The sequence below is a fragment of the Lonchura striata genome, chromosome 6 (genome assembly GCF_046129695.1).
Source record: "Lonchura striata isolate bLonStr1 chromosome 6, bLonStr1.mat, whole genome shotgun sequence".
Taxonomy (NCBI): Eukaryota; Metazoa; Chordata; class Aves; order Passeriformes; family Estrildidae; genus Lonchura; species Lonchura striata.
This window is the reverse complement of record NC_134608.1, coordinates 52,789,043-52,808,470: the sequence shown is the minus strand read 5'-3', so window position 1 is coordinate 52,808,470 and position 19,428 is coordinate 52,789,043. Positions and strand designations below refer to the sequence as shown.

The 19,428-nt window shown below is 49.0% G+C and overlaps 1 protein-coding gene across 1 annotated transcript in view; it reads right to left on the bottom strand.

The window, feature by feature from the left end:
* PLCB2 (phospholipase C beta 2) overlaps positions 1-19,428 on the bottom strand; it is a 36,243-nt gene that overhangs the window by 1,525 nt on the left and 15,290 nt on the right. The window contains 25 exon segments of the mRNA XM_077784301.1: positions 2,351-2,408; positions 2,722-2,817; positions 4,415-4,491; positions 5,501-5,672; positions 5,836-6,046; positions 6,565-6,618; positions 6,783-6,879; positions 6,964-7,049; positions 7,984-8,088; positions 8,354-8,453; positions 9,408-9,572; positions 9,926-10,080; positions 11,050-11,174; positions 11,449-11,533; positions 11,650-11,746; positions 12,431-12,528; positions 13,292-13,460; positions 14,580-14,664; positions 15,034-15,116; positions 17,007-17,164; positions 17,421-17,592; positions 17,595-17,663; positions 17,666-17,945; positions 18,251-18,351; positions 18,709-18,784. Coding sequence (XP_077640427.1) covers positions 2,351-2,408; positions 2,722-2,817; positions 4,415-4,491; positions 5,501-5,672; positions 5,836-6,046; positions 6,565-6,618; positions 6,783-6,879; positions 6,964-7,049; positions 7,984-8,088; positions 8,354-8,453; positions 9,408-9,572; positions 9,926-10,080; positions 11,050-11,174; positions 11,449-11,533; positions 11,650-11,746; positions 12,431-12,528; positions 13,292-13,460; positions 14,580-14,664; positions 15,034-15,116; positions 17,007-17,164; positions 17,421-17,592; positions 17,595-17,663; positions 17,666-17,945; positions 18,251-18,351; positions 18,709-18,784 — 2,974 coding nt within the window.

Genomic DNA, 19,428 nt, shown 5'->3' with positions numbered 1-19,428 from the left:
CATGGGCAGACACTTGGATAGACACACAGAAACAGACAAACATGGGCAGACACACAGATGCATACACAGACATACGCAGGCAGACAAATGGGCACACACAGAGGCACAAGCCTCTGAGATGAACACCAGCTGATACATGGACTCACAGACAGATGTGGACACACAAGTGGACAGGGACACAGAAGCACAGATGCACACCTCAACACATCCACCCCCTGGATGTGAACATACAGACACAGAGACACAGACATACAGACAAAGAAACACACAAACGGACACAGACACACATGCAGAGACACACACATGGAAACGCACATAGGCAGAGAGATATGGATGCAGACACACAAGCACACAGATAAATGGATGTGCATATGGATACAGACACAAGGACGCAGACAGACTGGCACATGGACAGATGGAGGATGCATACACAGAAACATGGACTCAGATGTGAACACAAACACACATACAGACACAGGCAGACACACGGACTATGGGCATGGACAGACACACACAGGGCCACGCACACAGACACAGGACACATACGGACAAGGATACAGAATCACATACACACTGACACAGGCAGACATACACAAGTGGACACATGGACACACACACGTGGCCACAGGCACAGACACAGACACACAAAGACACACAGATACAGAAACAGGGATGCGTGCAGACAGATACAGACACATGGACACAAACATAGACAGAGATACAAGGACACGGACACAGACATGCAGACATGTGGACAGACACATGGACATGGACACACACACATTCCTAGGCAGAGGTGCAGGGACATGCAGACATACAAACACCTGGATACAGCCACATTGACACACAGACATACACACACCTGAGCACAGGGACATAGGCAGGGACACATGGTCACAGATGTGGACAGACAAACAGATGCACATGGACCACCACAAGGACACACATAGGTGCATGGACACACATTGATACAGACATGAACATACACTCAGGCACAGGCACGCAGAAATACACACAGACTCCCACCAGAATGCAGACATAGACACACACAGACCTGGACACACAAAAACACCTGGACACAGACACACACACCTGGACATTGACAAACACATGGACACACAGAAGGACATGCATAGGAGATGAACACGGACACCTGGACGTGAACACACATGGACAGACAGATGGACACTCAGACATATACAGAGACACACAGACTCACACATGCAAACACAAACACTGACAGACACACACAGGCACAGATGGATGTGGAGACAAGCAGACACACAAACACAGGGACAGACACCTCCCTTCTGGCACAGCCACATGCACACGTTCAGGGACACAGGCAACACAAAGACACTCCTGAACACAAGGAGAGACAAACATGGACACAAAGACATGGGCTCATGCACACACAGAAACATACATCTGCACAGATACATGGACACCTACAGGAATAGAGTGTGGACACACTCTCACAGACACACAGACATGCAGGGACACAGAGGGACAAAGGCTGGCACAAAGACAGACACCCAGACATGTATAGATGCACACAGACGCACCCACACTTGGACCCACGGACAGATAGACTCAGCACAAAGACAGACACCCAGTCACAGGAACAGACACAGATGGATAAGCATACATGGATATACACACCCAAGGATACACACACAAGGATTCCTTGATATAGAGACACATGGACACACACACACACGGATAAACACAGACATACATGGATACACACACACACACACACGAACACAAGTGGAGAGAGACTCACGCTAAGGCAGACACACCCATACACACACACTTGGGATACATGGACACACAAAGACACAAAATATCTCTGACAGGGGTACATGGAAACACACAAACGCGCCCACGGACACACTGGCAGATCACAGACATACATGGACACAGGTGGGCATGCAGACACCTGGACCCACGGACATACACATTCAGATACCCAGACAGTGAGACACAGGGACACATACAGACACAAAGGAACACAGACACTGACCCAAACACACAGACGTGGGCACAACACAGACACATGGGCTCAAAATACAGAGGTATGGACAGAGACCCACACACAGAGACTCAGACAGACATGCAGATGCAGCTGGACATGTGGCTACTCAGACACACACATGGACACAGATGGACAAATGGACTCAAATGCTGACACTCACTGACAAATGCATATGGACTCAGCTTTGTCTGGCACTGGATCTTGAAAGGGCAGAGCTTTCCCGTTGTTCTGGAGCCACAGGTTACAAATGCCCCTGGTCACCCCCCTGCAGAACCCAGAGCTGCTGGGGCAGCCTGACTCCCCTGAACTCACCCGTTTGACTGTCTGCACCACTTCCTGAATGTGGGAATTGTTAATTTCTTTCTTCAACCTTTAAAGAAAATTATAAAACCCTATAAAATCCAGCTCTTTTCCTTCCATCAAACCCCATTTGTACTAAAACCCGATATAGTACTGATCAGTATTATACTGATCAACAGGTGTGTGACATTCCCACCCTGTCCTACCACAGGGAGAAGCTGCTGTACTTTTAGGAAGGATAAATAAAACACCAAAACACCACTCAGAGTTGGCTGAGCCATAAGGCAAATAACTGAATGCAAAATTCTACTTTTTCATCTTCCAAGTCAGCAGGAGACCCTGCATCCTGCACGGACAGAGCCCAGGAACATCCACCCCCGCACCTCTCCTGAGCAGCCTTGTCACTGGTATTCCTCAGCATGGCCTGGACCCGCTCCACTCTCTTTGCCTCCATCCGCTTCTTAATGTCTTTAATGTTGCTGTGGAGAGAAGAGAGGGGATACAGGCATGTTTACCAGCACCAGACAGCAGAGCAGCCCTCCATCCACAGCTCTCTGGAGCGCTCCACTATCCAGAAACACCAAATGTGGGATACTGTGCAGCAGGAGGCCTGGCGTCTCAAGGATATTTTAAGTCCCGAATCAGGACATGTCCTGGCCCAGCAGTGAGACAGCACATGCTAAAGGCAAGTGTAAGAAAGAACAAGTGTAAGGGAAATTTTCCCTCCTCCACCTTCCTAGTTTCCAGTCTATCCTCCAGCATCTATGCATGTATCATGTTCCATGATGTCATTCATACTTTAGAGTTTACCTTTACTTTTGGATTTCACAGCTCTTTGCTATGAGAGGAACTGTACTTAATTTATACACAATGTGACAGACACACCCGAGACATTCACTGGATGTCCCACCCTTCTTTCCAATGAGAAACAGTGAGCAATCGCTTCCCTCTTCCAGACCATTCATGATTTACACATTCCTGTCACATTCCCTGTCACATCTGTTCTCCTAGCTGTCCCATTTAATTCCTTTTTGTGCACAAATTCCTCCCCAGTACTGGCTGTTCTTGTTGTTCTTTCAAAGACTTTGAGATAGCACACTGAGAAGGGGACAGCTCTATGCAGATGGATCCAGTGGCACGAGGCTGACTCGATCTTTTTTTTTTTTGTTTCCCTGTACAATTCCCAAAATCCTTTCTGCCACTTTGGCCACCACAGAGCTGGGAATGGAAGAATATCCACAGCAGGTGAAGATCTCTCACCTGAGAGCCAACACCAGTGCGCTGATGGGCTATCGCCAGGATTTTCCATTCAGATTATTTTATATTTATTTCTGCCATTTCATTGCCTGTTGCTCCAGATCTTGAAATCTTTCTGGAGCTTCTCCTAGCCAGGGAGATGTGACTTGTACTAATGACATCCTACTGTCAGAAAACCATTACCTGGCTATTCACCTGTTTCCTTAGACTTGCCTGAATATGCTGAATAGCTGAGTAAAGAGACTCTGCCTTGGGACAGGATACAAAAAGAGGCAGTTTTATATGAATTTGCAACTAAAGACTGAGACAGGATTTAATGGGAAGTAGAAATGAGTGAGGATTTTAGCTTCAGGACAAAGTTCTCGCAGGAACAAATGGATACATGCCTAGCTAGAAACTGGTCAATTGATTCTGCCAGTTTGTTTAAATACTGGAGCCAAGATGCTCACTTAGAGTGGATCAGCCCCTGGAAGGGATTAATGTGAGGTCCTGACTGCAAGAGACAGAGGTGACAGCAGTGTATTTCCTATCCTTCCCCATCAGTGGCTCCAGGCTGCTCACTGCAGATGGAACACTGTATCCTGCTTGGTGCCTCCTGGCAGCAACACTGTCCTGGGGATCACAAGAGGCATCTTCCCCCCAAACCACTGTGTGAGATCCCCTGTCACATCCCCCTGCCTCAATTTCTCACCAAAGGAAAAGAAAGCCACCTTTTCCCCATCCCCGCTCCCTGGCTGCAGAGCAGAGCTGTGAGATCCAGCAGAAAGTGCTGCCCAGGGCAGAACCTGGCATTATTTGTGAGTCCACTGCCATATTTACCTTTCTGACGTGTCCCGCAGCACCCGCAGCTCAGCTGCCTGCTTCTCCCTGGCCAGCTCCAGGATCCTGGCAACTTGCTGTTTTAAGGGATGAACACAAGACCAAAAGGGAACAAACCATGATAAGACACTACACCCCATCTGCATCCCACTGCATCCAAGTCAGCTGTACACCTCCCTGCACTGAATTCCAGAAGCAATAAATTCTGAATCCCCAAGGCTCAGAGTAAACACTGGCACAGAAGAGAGCTCAGCTGTACATGCTGGCCCCACTGTGCCAGTGGACTGCACTTGTCAGACAGGAAGGTTTCATCCCTGGCTCCTCTCCCAGGTAAGAAATCTGATTCCCAGGTGAGCCAGTGCCCAAGTGTTATTTTTCTCTCAGGGTTGCAAGCTTGCAAGAAGCATCTCAAGCCTAAGGTGCACCAGGGAACTGAAGATTTAAGATGTATCAGTGCAAATTCCTTCAGAAAACACTAAAGGGAAAAAGCCTCCCAAGCCTGGAATCAGTCCCCTTTCATTGGAACAGATAGCATGTGCTGGATTTACCATCACCACTATCCCATGGCCTGCACTCTGTCCCCAGGCACCACCATGATTCCTTCTGGCCTTGGCTGACCTCAGCCTGCAGGACTCCCCTCACCTGGACTCTGACTTCCACCAAGTCAAACAGCAGAACATGCTCTGGTGGTGCCACTAGTGAACCTTCAGTTCAACCCACCCCCACATCACCCCAGCTCCCAAGCTCCTGGAGAGGTGGCATCTGGCAAGGTGTGAAGCCACTAAACACTACATTAACTCCATGCTAAGGCATCAGAAGAGCTGGAGCAGATGGAGCATGATGTGCTCCAGGGCAATGCTACTCTTGCTTTAAAAAACAGCAGACATGTAAAAATGCTTCTGCAGGATTTTTAGGACTTCTAACAAATAAGCTTAATGCTTTCATTCTCAGTTACCTGGCATGGACTTGACAATGCATGTGTCAGGTGTGTTCTGGGCCCACATTCCCAAGGTCAGTTGAGTGAATAACTTGGGATTTTTGGGGCTGTCCCAGGATATGTTTTCAGGTGACACTCACAGCCCTCACCTCGGTAGCATGCTGCTCTTTCTTCCTTCGGATCCGATTGTGGTGCTCCTCCCCAAGGTGGATGAGGTCCATCTCCAGCCTCTTCCTCAGCTCCACGAGCCAGTGGCAATCGATGCTCTCTGCTGCTTTTACAGGATTTGCACTGGTACCACCATCACTTGGGGTCACACTCCTGCAGAACAGAAACAGGGGCCATGCTGACCTGCCCTGAGTGAGAACAACCCAGGCACATGCACGTGCCTGCATTGCTCCATCCTCCCGCAGAGAAGGGAAGGCCACATTTCCCTGGGGATCCTTGTTTTGGTTTGGGAAGGTGACCCCCAGGCTGTGGTTACCTCTTCTTCTGTGTTTTCCTTGTTCGTATTGTCCTTTTCCTGCCCCCAGGGCAGGCCAGCTCTGAAAAGAGCCCAGAGTATTTCTGCAGCAGCTCCTCCCTCTGTTTGCTTCCCTTCCATTCCAGCTCCCTCAGCTCCTTCTCTTGCCTCTTCAGCAGCTTCAGGAAGCGTTTCTTCTGCTGCAGTTCAGCAAGGGTGATTGTCTCAGGCTCTGAAACACAAAATAAAAAGGCTCAACAGTGCCAACTCCTTCCCAAGGCTTGGAGTGGAGCAACTGGAACATACAGCTCCAGCACACGTCCCTTGATCACTACATCCAAACCAGAGCCCCCTCTGTTCCACACCTTGGGATGCCTCTCCCCAGGTACATATTCTGTCCTAGCGAACACTTCTCTTTAGGAATAACTTCTAAAAAAAGCAATGTACATAACAGTTATTTGCCAACATATCCTGAGTGAAACAAGTGCCTTCAGTTCAGTTTTGAGGCACAATTAGGCCTTGTGTTTGCAGGAATTGACATCACACTGCATTTAGGCACCTGGAAGCAGGTGACCAAGATGTTGCACAGGGAGTGCAGGTGTGCTGAAGGAAACCTGTTCTGGAGCCCCAAGATTCCTGGGATTTATTTTTAGTGCTGGCTATACCAGGCAGGGTTGGGACATGTCTTTTTAATTTGGAAATGTAAGATGACATTGGGCCTCAGCCCAGGTGACCAGCATAAGGAGTTACCTGCCATCTGCATTACTTCTAACACAGCTTCATCCTTGGTGAACACTGCTGCTCCTGAAATCCCAAAAGAAGTTCCTGTTACTGTCCCATCTTGGATGTCCAGGTTGGAAATGGACAGAGGAGAGCTCACCAGAACACAGCCTGTGTGAAGGGTGTTGGTGCCAGTACAGAAGAATTAATTAAGCTGATTAAATGCTTGGAAACCCTTGGAAACTTACCTGTGGACCCATTAGAGGGAGGAATACTGGGTTTCCCAGTGAAGCATGCCACCCCGTTAGTCTCAGCAGATGAGAGGTTTGTCTGTGTGCCAGGCCTCTAAAACAAAGACCAGAGGTAAATGAAAACTCCAAGCTGAATCCATGCAAGGTGCTCTAGAGAACAGAATCTGGAAAAACTCACCTCCCCTGAGGTATCCTTGGGCTTCACCAAGCGCTTGTCCTGCAGGTTGAAGAACTTGATGGGGTTGGAGAGGGCAATGGTGAGGTCTGAAAACAGAGAGCAGGGCTTGGCTTGGATAGCAAACAACTCATGGACTCATTTTCCCTGCCCAGCACAGGACACTGTGAAGAAGGAATAGTTTGTGTTCTCTGCCTGTAGCCAAAGCCTCCTTGACAGCACAAGGGAGGGAGGAAGGGAACATCCTTCACCTCAGTCCTAGCCCAAGGCCATGGCTCACAACTGACGTTCAGGGCAGTGAAGTGATTTTGGGAACTCTGCTCCCAAAAGCCAGGGCCAAGTTAAGCTGTGCACAGCTCCCTACTCTAATTCCAGCCCAATGTTGTATAAACCTCATCTTTTTAATAAAAATGTGATAATCCAAATTCCTCAGGATTTCCCCAGTGAATATGGTTCATTTGTATGAACACAGGGGAGGAGAGAGCAAACATGAGAAGTATTCACAAGAGCTCCTGTGGCTGATGCTGTTGCACTCCGGTTTTGGTCATGACAGTTGATCCCTCTGGTGAGGCTTCTGTCATGTCCAGCTCTGACCCTTCTCAGAGGAAGGTCCCCATATCTCAGTACCAGCAAGAACCTCCCTTCTCCTCCAACAGGGAAGAGAATGACTCCTAAAACCTCCCTAAAGCCACTCTTCTCAGCAGCCCCTGAGAGATGTCACCTATTCCCTCAAAGAAACATCTCCCTGCCTCCAAACAAGGGTAGGGCTGAGCCATTCTACACTGGAGCCCGGTACACCTGTACTGCACCTCAGGTGGGAGCCAGGCACAGCTGCAGTGGGAGCCTCCATGCTATTCCCAAGGCAGCGAGGCTGTGACAGGATGCTGGCATGTGCTCAAGTCCCACCCTGACAAGGAATTGAGGGTGCAGCAGGAAAGCACTTCCCAGGCTGGAAAAATGCTTCTGAATCAGAGCGTGGAGGAGGCCAGAAGCACCCCCCCCACACATTCCAGCGCTCCCTACCTGCCCAAGCATCTGGCACGTAGTCCTTGATCTCCAGGAACACGAAGAGGGCGGGCATGGTGAGCGGCATGTTGCTCTCGCTGCGCAGGCACACGTGGTGGTAGCCTGGGGCAGAGAGGGGAGGGAGTTGAGCTGGTGGCTTCCTGTCCCTCCCTGTCTGCTCCAGCAGCCCAAGGCTCCTCTTTACAGGAGGGCATGGTTAGTACATCATGGGATAAAGCCAAGGCTATAACAAGATGGATTTGAAGGTTCTACTGCCTGTGGGCACGGAGATTAAGGAGCAAAGAATGCAGCTGTTTGTATCGTCTTTATGACTCCCACTGGACAGGTGTGAAGGGCACAAAATCTGAAGGAGTTTTCACTGATTTACCTGGGTGCATTGCAATGATGGGAATGATACGCTGGCCAATGAACTTCCCTCCTTCTTCCCAAGCCACAATTTTGAGGGATGCCAACTCAGGCATCATGATCTAAGGGAAAAGCAGAGTAAGGCACCAGTGTCCTCACCTCTAACTCCTGATAGCAGCATCCTCCTCCTTTCAACCAAACAATTCCATCTCTGCTAGGATGGCACTGTCTATTTCTGCATCTTGTAATATAGGAGCACAATTTATCACAGACATCATAGCTGAATGCCCAGAAACTCCACCCAATGCAGGCTTCTCAGCCTTTCCAGGATCACAGGTTACCAAAAGACAAAAACAACAAACCCTCCAAACCACTACTTCCAGGAAGAACTCACTGGAATGAACTGGGATGGATAATTCTGCAAACATGGTAACATTGCTAATAAAGGCTTTTGACTCCCTCCTTCCCTGTATTCTTGTGCCATAAAATGAACTCAAAATTATTCTGCCAGGAGTGAAGCCTCAGAGTGTTTCTGAAAGGAGGATATTTTAGCCAGACAGGTTGAAAATATCTGTAGCTTCATACTGTGCCTGACAGATGAACTGTATAATGTGTACTTGACTTATGTTCCCTGTGCCCTGCAGCTGGACTGGTGATCACTGAATTCCTGGGGAGAGACAGGAAGCTTTCCAAGTTCTGGCACAACTGAAAACTAGTCCCATTACTGCTCCAGTTTGGCTATTTCTTATTGACAGTTTAACCACAGAAATTCAGTTCCTTTCTGGTGCTGGAAGTTTTCCAAACTGATTGGTCTGAAGAGGGCATCATAGAGGGGAGACTTTGGTGGCTTGTTATCTCCAGAACCACTCCCAGCTATCCATGTCTGTTCTGGGAAATATTGATGCAGAGTTGTTTTGGATATTGTTGTTTGGATATTACCTGAGAGTGTATAAAGCCAGGCCTGAGATCTCCAGAGGGAAGTCCCTTCTGCTGACACTGACCTCTCCCAAGACAGTGCTCATGGCCATCAGGAGCTTTAAGGATTCTCTGCCTTAATTACTATCCAATGTTCTCACCTTTTCAAAAACAAAAGCCTCTTCTTTCCACACCGGGTTAATGGAGTTGGCCGTGGAGGTCAGTTTGGTTCTGTGCTTGCGCTTGGCATCCCTTGGCAGCCCAAGGAGCTCCACTTCCACGTAGGTCTTCACACTGCGGTCCGAGAGGAACTGACCAGAGAGTACCTGTGAACAACACAGAGTTCACATTCTGGGAAGAATAAAACAGAGGGACCCACCCATTCCTTCACCCTTATGTCCCTGTCCCACCCCAAAAAAGCTTTTCTGCTTCAGCTCTTCTTTTACTTTCACCTCTTCAGTTTCTTGCTTCAGCACTTCCTCTCTCCCTCCCAGCACAGCCTTGGCTGCCTCTGCACGGCAGATGCTCATTTTCTATTTTCATGTGATTATGATTAATTTAAAATAGCGACTAGCCTGGGAGTTGCCACAGTAACACTTTCCCACAGGACTCCACGAGTTCATGTGGCACTGAGAGTCCCCCGGGGTGACAAAGGACAGGGTCCCCAGGCTGTACTTGCCGTGACACAGACAGTAGTGGCCACCAGCCCATCAATGCGGTCCACAGAGAAGGGGTCGAACTGCTTGTCGGAGCGCCGCATGAACTCGTGCTTGAGCAGATACCCACACTGCCCATTGAACTCAAACAGGGCCATGTTCTGCTGCATGGGGACATCTGAGAGCAGAGCAACACAGTGAGACAGGGCTGGGAGGGACAGGCAGCCTGTGTGCTATGAGGGAGCTGAAAGCCGCCGGAAGCTTCCATCCCCTGCCAGCCCACAGCTCACAAAGCCATCTTGAAAACTAATTAAGCCTCTCAGCACCCTACAGGGAAAAATATTACAGCAGCTGTTGTAAGGAAGGGAAGTGGCTTGCTTGCGCTTGCACCTTAAGTCATGGGTAGAACTAAATTAAAACCTGCTTTAAGGAGCACCTGCTATTTTTGGGTGGGAATAAGTAAGTGTCTAAGCTCCTCTGCTCCTTCCCCCTTCATTTTGGGCCTCCTCTGAGTCCATCTTCTGTCTGACACTACTGAGAACACTTGCCTGGTGGCTGCTGCACCTAACCTGCACTGTCATCCTCTTCAGAACCAACCTTGCACTTGCTCCCTTTTGTCTCCTATGCTCTATACTTAATACAGCCCTGTGAGAAAGGAAGAGGGGTAAGGTATAGCTTTCTCTCAACGTTTTTCTTCTTATGCTGGTCATGCAGCATGGAAAGGCCTTTCCTCCCCGGTCAGGTCAAAATCTTGGAAATAGTGGCACAGACAGGTCAGAGCTGTGGCTGGATGGAGCTCTGCCTCTGCCTGGTAGAGGTAGCACCTTGGGGGATGGGCGCTGCAGGTGCCCTCATGGATATGATTCAGTGTGACACTGTGGAACAGGACAGCCAGGGACAGTGCCCAGACACAGGGTGACAGCAGTCCACATGTATGTGTGGGTGTATGCTGGGTCTGTGCTGGGCATGGAAAAGTGCTGTTGGTCTGTGGGAGATCAAATCAGAGGAGAACAGCACTTTGGGAAAAATCACATGGAATAATGACCAGGGAAATGGCAGAAAAGGAAGAGACAGGGACCAGGAGCACCTGGGGACCAGCAGCGCCTGAGCTCGCTGCTTGGAGGCTGGGGCACACCCCAACACTCACCCATGGTCTGGAAGTTGAGTGCCACCATCTGGCAGCCAACATTCCAGAACATCTGGGGCTGGTAGTTGGAGGAGTCCATCCGGGTGCCTTTGGGGTAAATGCGGCTCATCTGCCACTTGTTGTATCTACAGGCTGTATAGGAAACAAGTCGTGACTGTTCCTGCTGGGCCCTGGGCCCAGCCCATATATTCCCATTATAAAAACTGTTGGAGCTCTGCTACCAAATGCTCAGAGCCTTCCAGACAAGACCCCAGGGAGGGTCAGGCTCCTTACAGTTTTCACTTAAGGACAAGCATCTGGCAGCCTTAACACTGGCTACAACAGGATGCATCCTGTCAAGAATCTCCCTCACACTCCAAGCACTCAGTGGCACTGAAAAAAAGGCTGCCCAAAGGATACTCTACAAACTGCATGGGGAACTTGCTCAGTAGATCACAAGCCTTCGTCTCAGTGAAGGAAGAGATGACGTAACTCCGGTTCTTCTCTAGAAACAGGAGATTGCATTTAGGAGCAAGGCACACCCAGTCCCTGTTCTGCACGGGGACCAACGGAGGCAGGAAGCACTTGGCCTGGATTCCAAAGGGACTGAGCCTGACTTACTGGCAGAGACCTCGAAGGAGTTGAATTTGATGGGCTGTATGTAGTTAACCAGGCTGGACATCTCCTCATACGCTGTCACTTCCAGGCCAGCCGTGCCCTGAGCAGAGAACAATCCAAAAAGAAACAGATGAAAAGACCTTCCCTGGAGAGAAACAAACTGCACCGGGGCCTCCCAGTCAGAGCTCTGGTGGCTGCCCTGACCAGAGTGCTCCAGTTTCTCTGGCTTCCCAGTCCTACAGCATGGTGGGCAAGGGCACAGGATCTCCAGATGGCTGGGCAAAAATGGAATCAAGGCACATGGAGAGGTTCCAGGGAAGATGTACAAAGCCCAGGATCTCTTTGACCCCCTCGGAACATAGAGTCTGGGATAAACAGGATAATTGTCCTCTCCCAAGGATAACAGGGAGATGGAAATGGGAAATGGACCTTTTATTCAAGGGAATGCTCAACCCTTCCCTCCCCCTACAGCAGCAGCACTTTCAGTAACAACTTCTCAGACCAAGGCTAAGCCTCTCCCACACCCCCAAGGCAAACAGTTATCTCCAAATCATGCACAGTCAGCAGTAACTCCTCTGCCACATTCTTTATGCTTGCAAAAAAATTTCTCCTTTTCAGTTTTTACTGCAAAATTCTTGTTGTGTGGGGGATGGAAAGTCCCCTACGGGTTCATTCCCCTTTGCACTTTGGATTCATCTCTATTCAAATACGGTGATGCCCCAGAGAAAAATGGAAGCCAGTAAAAATCCAAACAGAAAAGGAGAAGAACCAACAGTGACAGTACCTCATCTGACTGCATCTTTTTAATTTCCTCTTCATCCAGATTTCTGAGCTGTTCATCCTCTTCCTCTGGCTCCTCTTCAGCCACATCACCTGCCCAGACTAAGCACACAGGCCCTCATCAGTGGTATGGATCAGGAGGACACAAACAGGACCTGCACGCTGCTAGCAGTGGAGGGCTCTGCCAAACCTCACCACCGAGTAATGCTGAAACACTGAGGGGAAGAATCCTACGATTTTATTGGCCAAATCAAACATGAACTGGTACATGGGGGATGAACACACCCAAGAGACCAAACCATTCCTGCTGCAGGCTCCCCTCGCACTCAGGAGCAACAATCACTGGGCTGTTTCCCCTCCAAGGTCAGATATACTTGAAGGAATAAATTTCCAGGTGTTCTGCAGTGGTGCTCACCTTGTCCTCACATGACTTCATGTGCTCTTACCATGACAGGGACTGTTCTACCACAGGGGCCCTGAACCCAGGAGGTGACAGGAAGGGAGGAGGCAGGGGCTGAAGGTTTTATGAACCTCAGAGACCCTCACAGTGAAGAACTAAGCTGTGGTGAATTTGTGGTTATCAGAGAGCTATAAGCAGTAACACATTGTTCCCCTTCCCTCAACCCAAAAGCCACAGTGTGTCAGTGGATCACTAAGGGATGATGGGCAGGTAAATGATCATCTCTTTTGGTTGGACTAAGTGTTCAAAGTATTCTGAAGATTTAATTTCTCTTCCAATTTTCTACTGCTGCTTGGAATAACTGATTTAATGACTAGTACTGGCTTGTCCCAAGTTCACCAAGTATTGAGTGATTTAGAAGGCTTTACCCATCAGTTTTACTAGACCCCTTCCCTTCAGGCATACCAGTATCTTCAGCATCCACAGAGGTTGGCTGCTCAGTTTCTGGTTCCATGTTCCTCCCTTTCTTCAAAGAGTTCTGCCTCTTCCCAGACATAGATTGGTTCTTTTTGTTTTTAATCAAGATTTTCCTTAAGAGATCTTTAGGACTTGGCAGAGGAACTCCTGGCTTCAGCTGCAACAGATAAACTTCATCACAGAATTCAACTACTCACCTCTCCTGTCCCCCTGGCCAATTACCACTGCACAGACACATCTCTCAGCCGCTATACTCCAAATTTCCTCCATTTGCCAGCACATCCCACTAGATTAATGCAGATTTTTCCTAAGATTTCACCTGTGGTTTCAGACCAGCATTTTGCTCTGCCATGCTGCCTAGCCACCCATCCTGCTAAAAAAAACACTCAGATGGCCTGAAGGCATCCACATACCTCTGGCTTCCCATTCCACCTACTTCTCTCATTATAGCCCAGATCCTCAGTCCCTTGTCAATACTCAAGGCCAGATTTAAACACTGCCTGCAGCAGATTTAAAAAAGATCCCAGAAGAGGTGGCTCAAGACAAGGACATGTGACAGACTGCACAGGCAGCAAAGGCCTGTAAATAGCTTAGCTGATCTCTTGAACTGTTCCTCCCCTCATCCCTCTGTTCCTATTGCCTGGACATGGGGCTGGACAGGGGGCAGCTACTGCTGCTCACTGCTTCTTTCCAGCTCTTCTTTGGGTCTCAGTGCTTTCAAACAGATGCTTGGGCCAGAAGCCTCAGCTCTCCCTCCTGTGTGCACCCCAAGGATCTGCCCTGTGCCCTGCAGAAAACAGATCCTGCTCACATGTTTAAAACCATGTCTCCTGGCAGGGCAGTTGTGTCACCAAAGGTGTCACTGGGACCACAGAAATACCTGTTGTACAGGTAAGATGAAGACTGAGGTCAAGCAGAGGGGGACCTTTCCTCAGCTATTCCAAGCACTTGACACTGACCTACCCACCTGTACCTGGAAGGGAATATTTCCAGGCTAGAAGCAGGATTAGGCCTTTGCTCCTGTTTCCAAGTGCTGGCAGACAGAGCTGGACCAGTGTTGTGTACGGAACACACCTGGTACTCTCGGGACATCCTGGCCAGCCAGAGCTCAGTGCCCAGAGCCCCTCAGGTGACAGAGTGCTAAACAAGACTTATCCTTATGAACCAGGATCCATGTCCATGGCATTGTGTCTGTTGTGGCTCCTCCCAACATCAGGAATAACCAAGGTTTCCAGAAAGGCTTCCCCAGTGGCTTCCTGCCCCAGCTCCCTCATACCGGGTATTTCTCCAGTGGCTCTGTCAGCAGCATGTCTCCAAAAATTGTTCGGCAGTACTCGGCCATCTTTGCCTGCTGCTTGGGCCTAAGAGAGATCAGGCAGGAGTGAAGAGGAAAGCAAATGCCCAAAATCAGAGTTTGGCATGAACAAAAGATCGAGATCCATGTCCTCTACCCAGAAAACCATCTCAGCTATGCAGATGTTAAGGTCCCATTCCCAAGCCAACTCCCATGTTCATACTCTGCAACCTGAAGGTAAAAGGCTGCACAACTGTGATCACCCCACTCTGCAGGTTAAGGCTCATCTTTCAGCTCTGACCCACCTTCAGTTGCTTCAGAAACCTCAATTAATGCTTGACTTCAGCTCAGCACCCACTTAAAACCCAGCATCCCTTGCCTGTCTATTTTCTGCTGTGGACACAGCAGACAATTCTCCCAGTCACCAAATACTCACGAGTCCACGTGGTTCTCAAAGGACAGGATCACAGGGTACGGAGATGTTTTAAAAGCACTTTCTGCAATGGCCTCAATGGCATCCTGAAGGAGAGGCCATGGTCAGAGAGAAGCTCAGCAGTCATTAATAACAGAGACACAGCTGACCTCCCACTGAACAGACTATAACTGTGTCTCAGGAGCTCCTTTCAAAGTCACTAAACTTCTCCCATTAAGAAGGTGAGAAGTGTAATCTTTTTCACACCTGCCCAGATTTCCAGCTCCAGAGGATCCATGCTGAGCTAAACTCAACAGTTTGCACCAAAATGAAGCTGAAGATGCAACAAGCTGAGTTTTTGGTTTTGCTGCACAGGTCAGTGTATACATCACTGCATGTGAAAGTGTGCGGCCAGAGAGACAAACCCCTGCCCCAAGCACACTGAACTGGCACAGAAAGGTGTGTGCAGCACCAGATTAAACCACTGCAAACTCTATCCATACTTACCTCTGAACCTGCCCAGTTTTCTATCATTTTTGCTACTTATAAAATCCTTTTGCCTGGTAGCAGAGAGAGCTGGAGTGCTCAGTTACCAGCTGTGCTGACATTTCAAATGCAAATACCATGGAAACCTTCTCAGCATTAATGATGTAAGAAAAAATAATATTTTCCCCAAGCCCCTGTTAAACTGCCATAAACTTTCCACTCTTTTCCCTTCTGGTCCTGCTAATTGGTAAAGAAGTGCCATTTGCTCCTTTGCAATTGCAATCCTCTGATCATCCCAAACCCTGGATCAGCCATGACCTCAGCAAGGAGGAGGCTGCCACAGCTGCTCCTCCATGGACCACTGGAAGTCTGTCACAGAAGCCTCAAGGCTCTCAGGAGAAGCCTCAGACAATGCTATTAAAAGGCCACAGGAGTTGTAGTGGAAGGAAGGACCAGTGTTATGTAAAACCAAAACCCAGCACATGCTGTGTTAGCAGGTTATAATTTCCTTGAGGAATGGTCCCAGGCTTCAGTAGAACTCTGCAATTACAGCAGCTACAAATGCTATTATTTCTGTTCTATCTGTGGTGAACTGCTGTGCAAAAAGCAACAGTGATACCACAGGGTTTTGGAAATAACTGAGTCTGAGGACAATACCTCTGACCTTAAGAACTAATTTGGTTTGTTGTTTTTTTTCCCCCTCACACATAAATATTTTAGTAATAGTGAAGTGTGGGAACTGGGGGGAAGATACAGAAGAAAAATAAAGAGCTGGAAAAAACATCTAAAGCACCTCTACCTGTTGGCAGCAACTGTGTAAAGGAGTGCAGAAAAAAAAGTCAGTGTGATGGCTTTATTGTAACTTGCAAGCTGTGGATAAATGCCCTGTACTGCCTGGCTTTGTGCTGCGCTTCTGAAGGCTGGGGGCTGAATCCTCAGGGAAGCCAGCTGCTCCACAAAACACATTCCAGCACTCAGGTCATTAGGAAGGAATTGAACCCTGCTCTTCCAAAAGCCTTCACTTGAGGCTGTTAGCCATAGAAACCTGCTGTAGACCAGAAGATAAACTAATTTTAACTGTGTTTTCTAAAAGCATCCTGTTCACTCCTCTGATGTGCCTCTACCTCTAAATCCACCAGCCTCATGCCACGTTCTGTGCATCCACCCTGTGACACAGCCCTGTGTACACACACTCTGCTCCATTGGCTCCTGCCTGACTTCCTACATTTCCCTCATCCATCCATCCATCCATCCATCCATCCATCCATCCATCCATCCATCCATCCATCCATTTTCATCCAGCTATCAACATCTCTCCTACTCCTCCCATTCCAAAATTGTACAAACTCCAACCTAGTGCTCTGTTCACTTTTCTTTCTACCCACACATTCATTCACTTGTCACCTCGCCTTCAATCTTTTCCTCTCAAACATCCTCAGCCATCTGGCTCCCTGAGCAATCAGTCTAAAAGCAGGCAGGGGAAAGCATCCATGGAGAAAGTTCTTCACTACCTTGAAGAGGATCTCAGTTGTCATGGTGAAGCCGTGGGTGATGATTGGCTCCTCATCCGGGGGCCGGCCCTTCCAGCAGTCCAGCTCCACGCAGCGGCAGCCGGCCAGCAGCGTCTGGCGGTACATTTCGGGAGAGGACGTCCCAGAAAACTGCCCAGCTGCAGGAGAGAGGCTCAGCGGTAGCTGCTCACATAGGACAGCTCTTGCACACACAGGGGCAACAGGAGTCTCTGCCAGCCTTCAGCAGGTGGATGCAGCAGACTGACAAGATCTTTTCAGTCGCAGGGCAACACTGCTTCATGTCACACAGCATTTAGAGTCAGCCCAGCCCTCAAAACCCCCAGGGCACACACATCTGCCAGGCTGACTGTGTCTCCCCGGTCCCTGGACGTGCCTGCCCTGGCACAGCCGTACCTGTCAGATAGGTGTTGTGTGAGGAATTGATGTAGTAGTGCGAGAGTGGCTGGGTCATGTCCTGGTACAGCATCAGCTTGTCCAGCACTATCAGGTTGTTCTCGGGGCCACAGAGGAACCAGACCATCCCCTCTGGAGACAGCTGCCCTGCACGGCAAACAAAGCTATCAACCAAATGGTCACCAAATAAAATGGTTCTGACCCCTCTTTGGAAGTAGAAAGAGAGTTGTGGAAACAACAGAGAGTTGTGGAAATCAGGCTGACTGCTACCATGGGAAGCAGCATGGCAGAGGGCATGAGATCTTCTGCTCTGTCATCACACCTCTGTAGCAAGAGCTTTGGGCTGAGTAAGACTCACCTCTCTGGATGTTAAACCCGCTGGGCTCATACTTCTCTATCAGGCTCTGCACCTGCTCAGGTTTGGCTGGTGGGAAGAGGATGTCATTGAGGCGGGTGTCACGCTGTTTCTTGTTGATGAACTTTGCCAAGTGATCTTTGGTCATGTAGGGCTTTGCTTTTAGATGGCTGCAGTGCGAGAACCACAGAGGGGCAGAGGTAAGGCCTGGGAATTATCCCAGAAATCTTTTCACATAAGAGAGTTTGATCCTTCCTCAGGTTGATCCTTCCTCTGGGCCCATATATTTTAGGGTCCTGTAGCACAGTGAGGTCTCATCCTTTTTATTCAGGCTGTGAGTGAAGGCATTAAGTGACCTGAGATCCTGCCTTTCTAAGGCTTTAAGGCCAGACAAACGCCACAACACTAAATCCCCTCCTTCTTATCTTTTGTCACAAGAGACCAAGTTCTGGGTTGTGGCTTGAGGGAAACTTACTGTGAGGTAAATATCTCATCAATCTCAGGCCGTGGACACAGATTCATGAGGAACGTCTTATACACCGGCTCGGGGAAGTCCTCGGGGTTGATGGCATCATTCTGAGAATGCAATGAAGATGTGTCAGCACCACAAACCCGTGACAGCTCTTACCTGTCATGAACACCCACAGCTCAGCACTTCACTGCAATAACCTCAGTAAGTGACTGGAACATCTGGCTGGGTGTTGCTGCTACTTGTGCCACACAGTGCAAGTGCTGGAGTCACAAGTGTTACTGGAAGACAGTAAGAGCTGATGCCAGCAGGCCAGAGTTAAGGCCTGGCAGTGGTAGGGTAAGGTAAGCAGCTACAAGTATCTTGGCTGATGGTTTTTCATAGTCAAAGGCATCCCAGTCAGGGCAGGGAAAAAGATCCTTCTCAAGCTCACGAGACTTCTAGATACTCAGAGAAACCCTTACCTTGCCATTTGGCAGATGACAAGCACTTAGTGCTTCTTCCACCCTCTTCTTGTCTGCAGGGAACATCTGAAAAATACTGACCAGACAGGCCAACAAACATCACTATGGGGCAGGACAGAGGTGGGGCAGCTGGAGCTGCAGGCAGTGCAGGACACTCCAAATGCACAGCAAGGGAGACAGGCAAGACAACTGTAAGCATGAACCAGCAAAGCCAGAAAGTGTTTCTCCAGGGGAGTGACTGAGGGACCGAGTTTGATAAACCTACACAGGATTTTTGACTGCTGATTTAAAGCAAAAGTTCTGTATTCCTGCTATGGACTCTGTAAGACCCCTGTCACTCAAAATCCCTCTCCTGTCCTTTTCTGCCCCTCTTAGAGGTGCTTCCCATGGTACTGTGGAGAAATGGCAATAACTGAACTTTTAGAACATCCCTGTCAACAGCACCATGGTCTCCTCCACGGATAAATCCAGACTCAGTTCTGTTAAGCTCCTGGAGTCACAGGTGCTCACAGCAAACAGGGGAACAAGGTGTACCCTGTGCTGCCAGGGGGGAGTACCTGGCAGAGGCTGCAACAGCTCATGCAAACCCTGTCCTTTGCAAGACAAAACTACAGCAGCCTTGGTATGATTCCAAAAAGATTTACATATTTAAAGGAAAGGCAAATGCTCATGGAATTTTCAGAATTTACAGGACCTTTAAAAAACCTTATGTTTACCTGC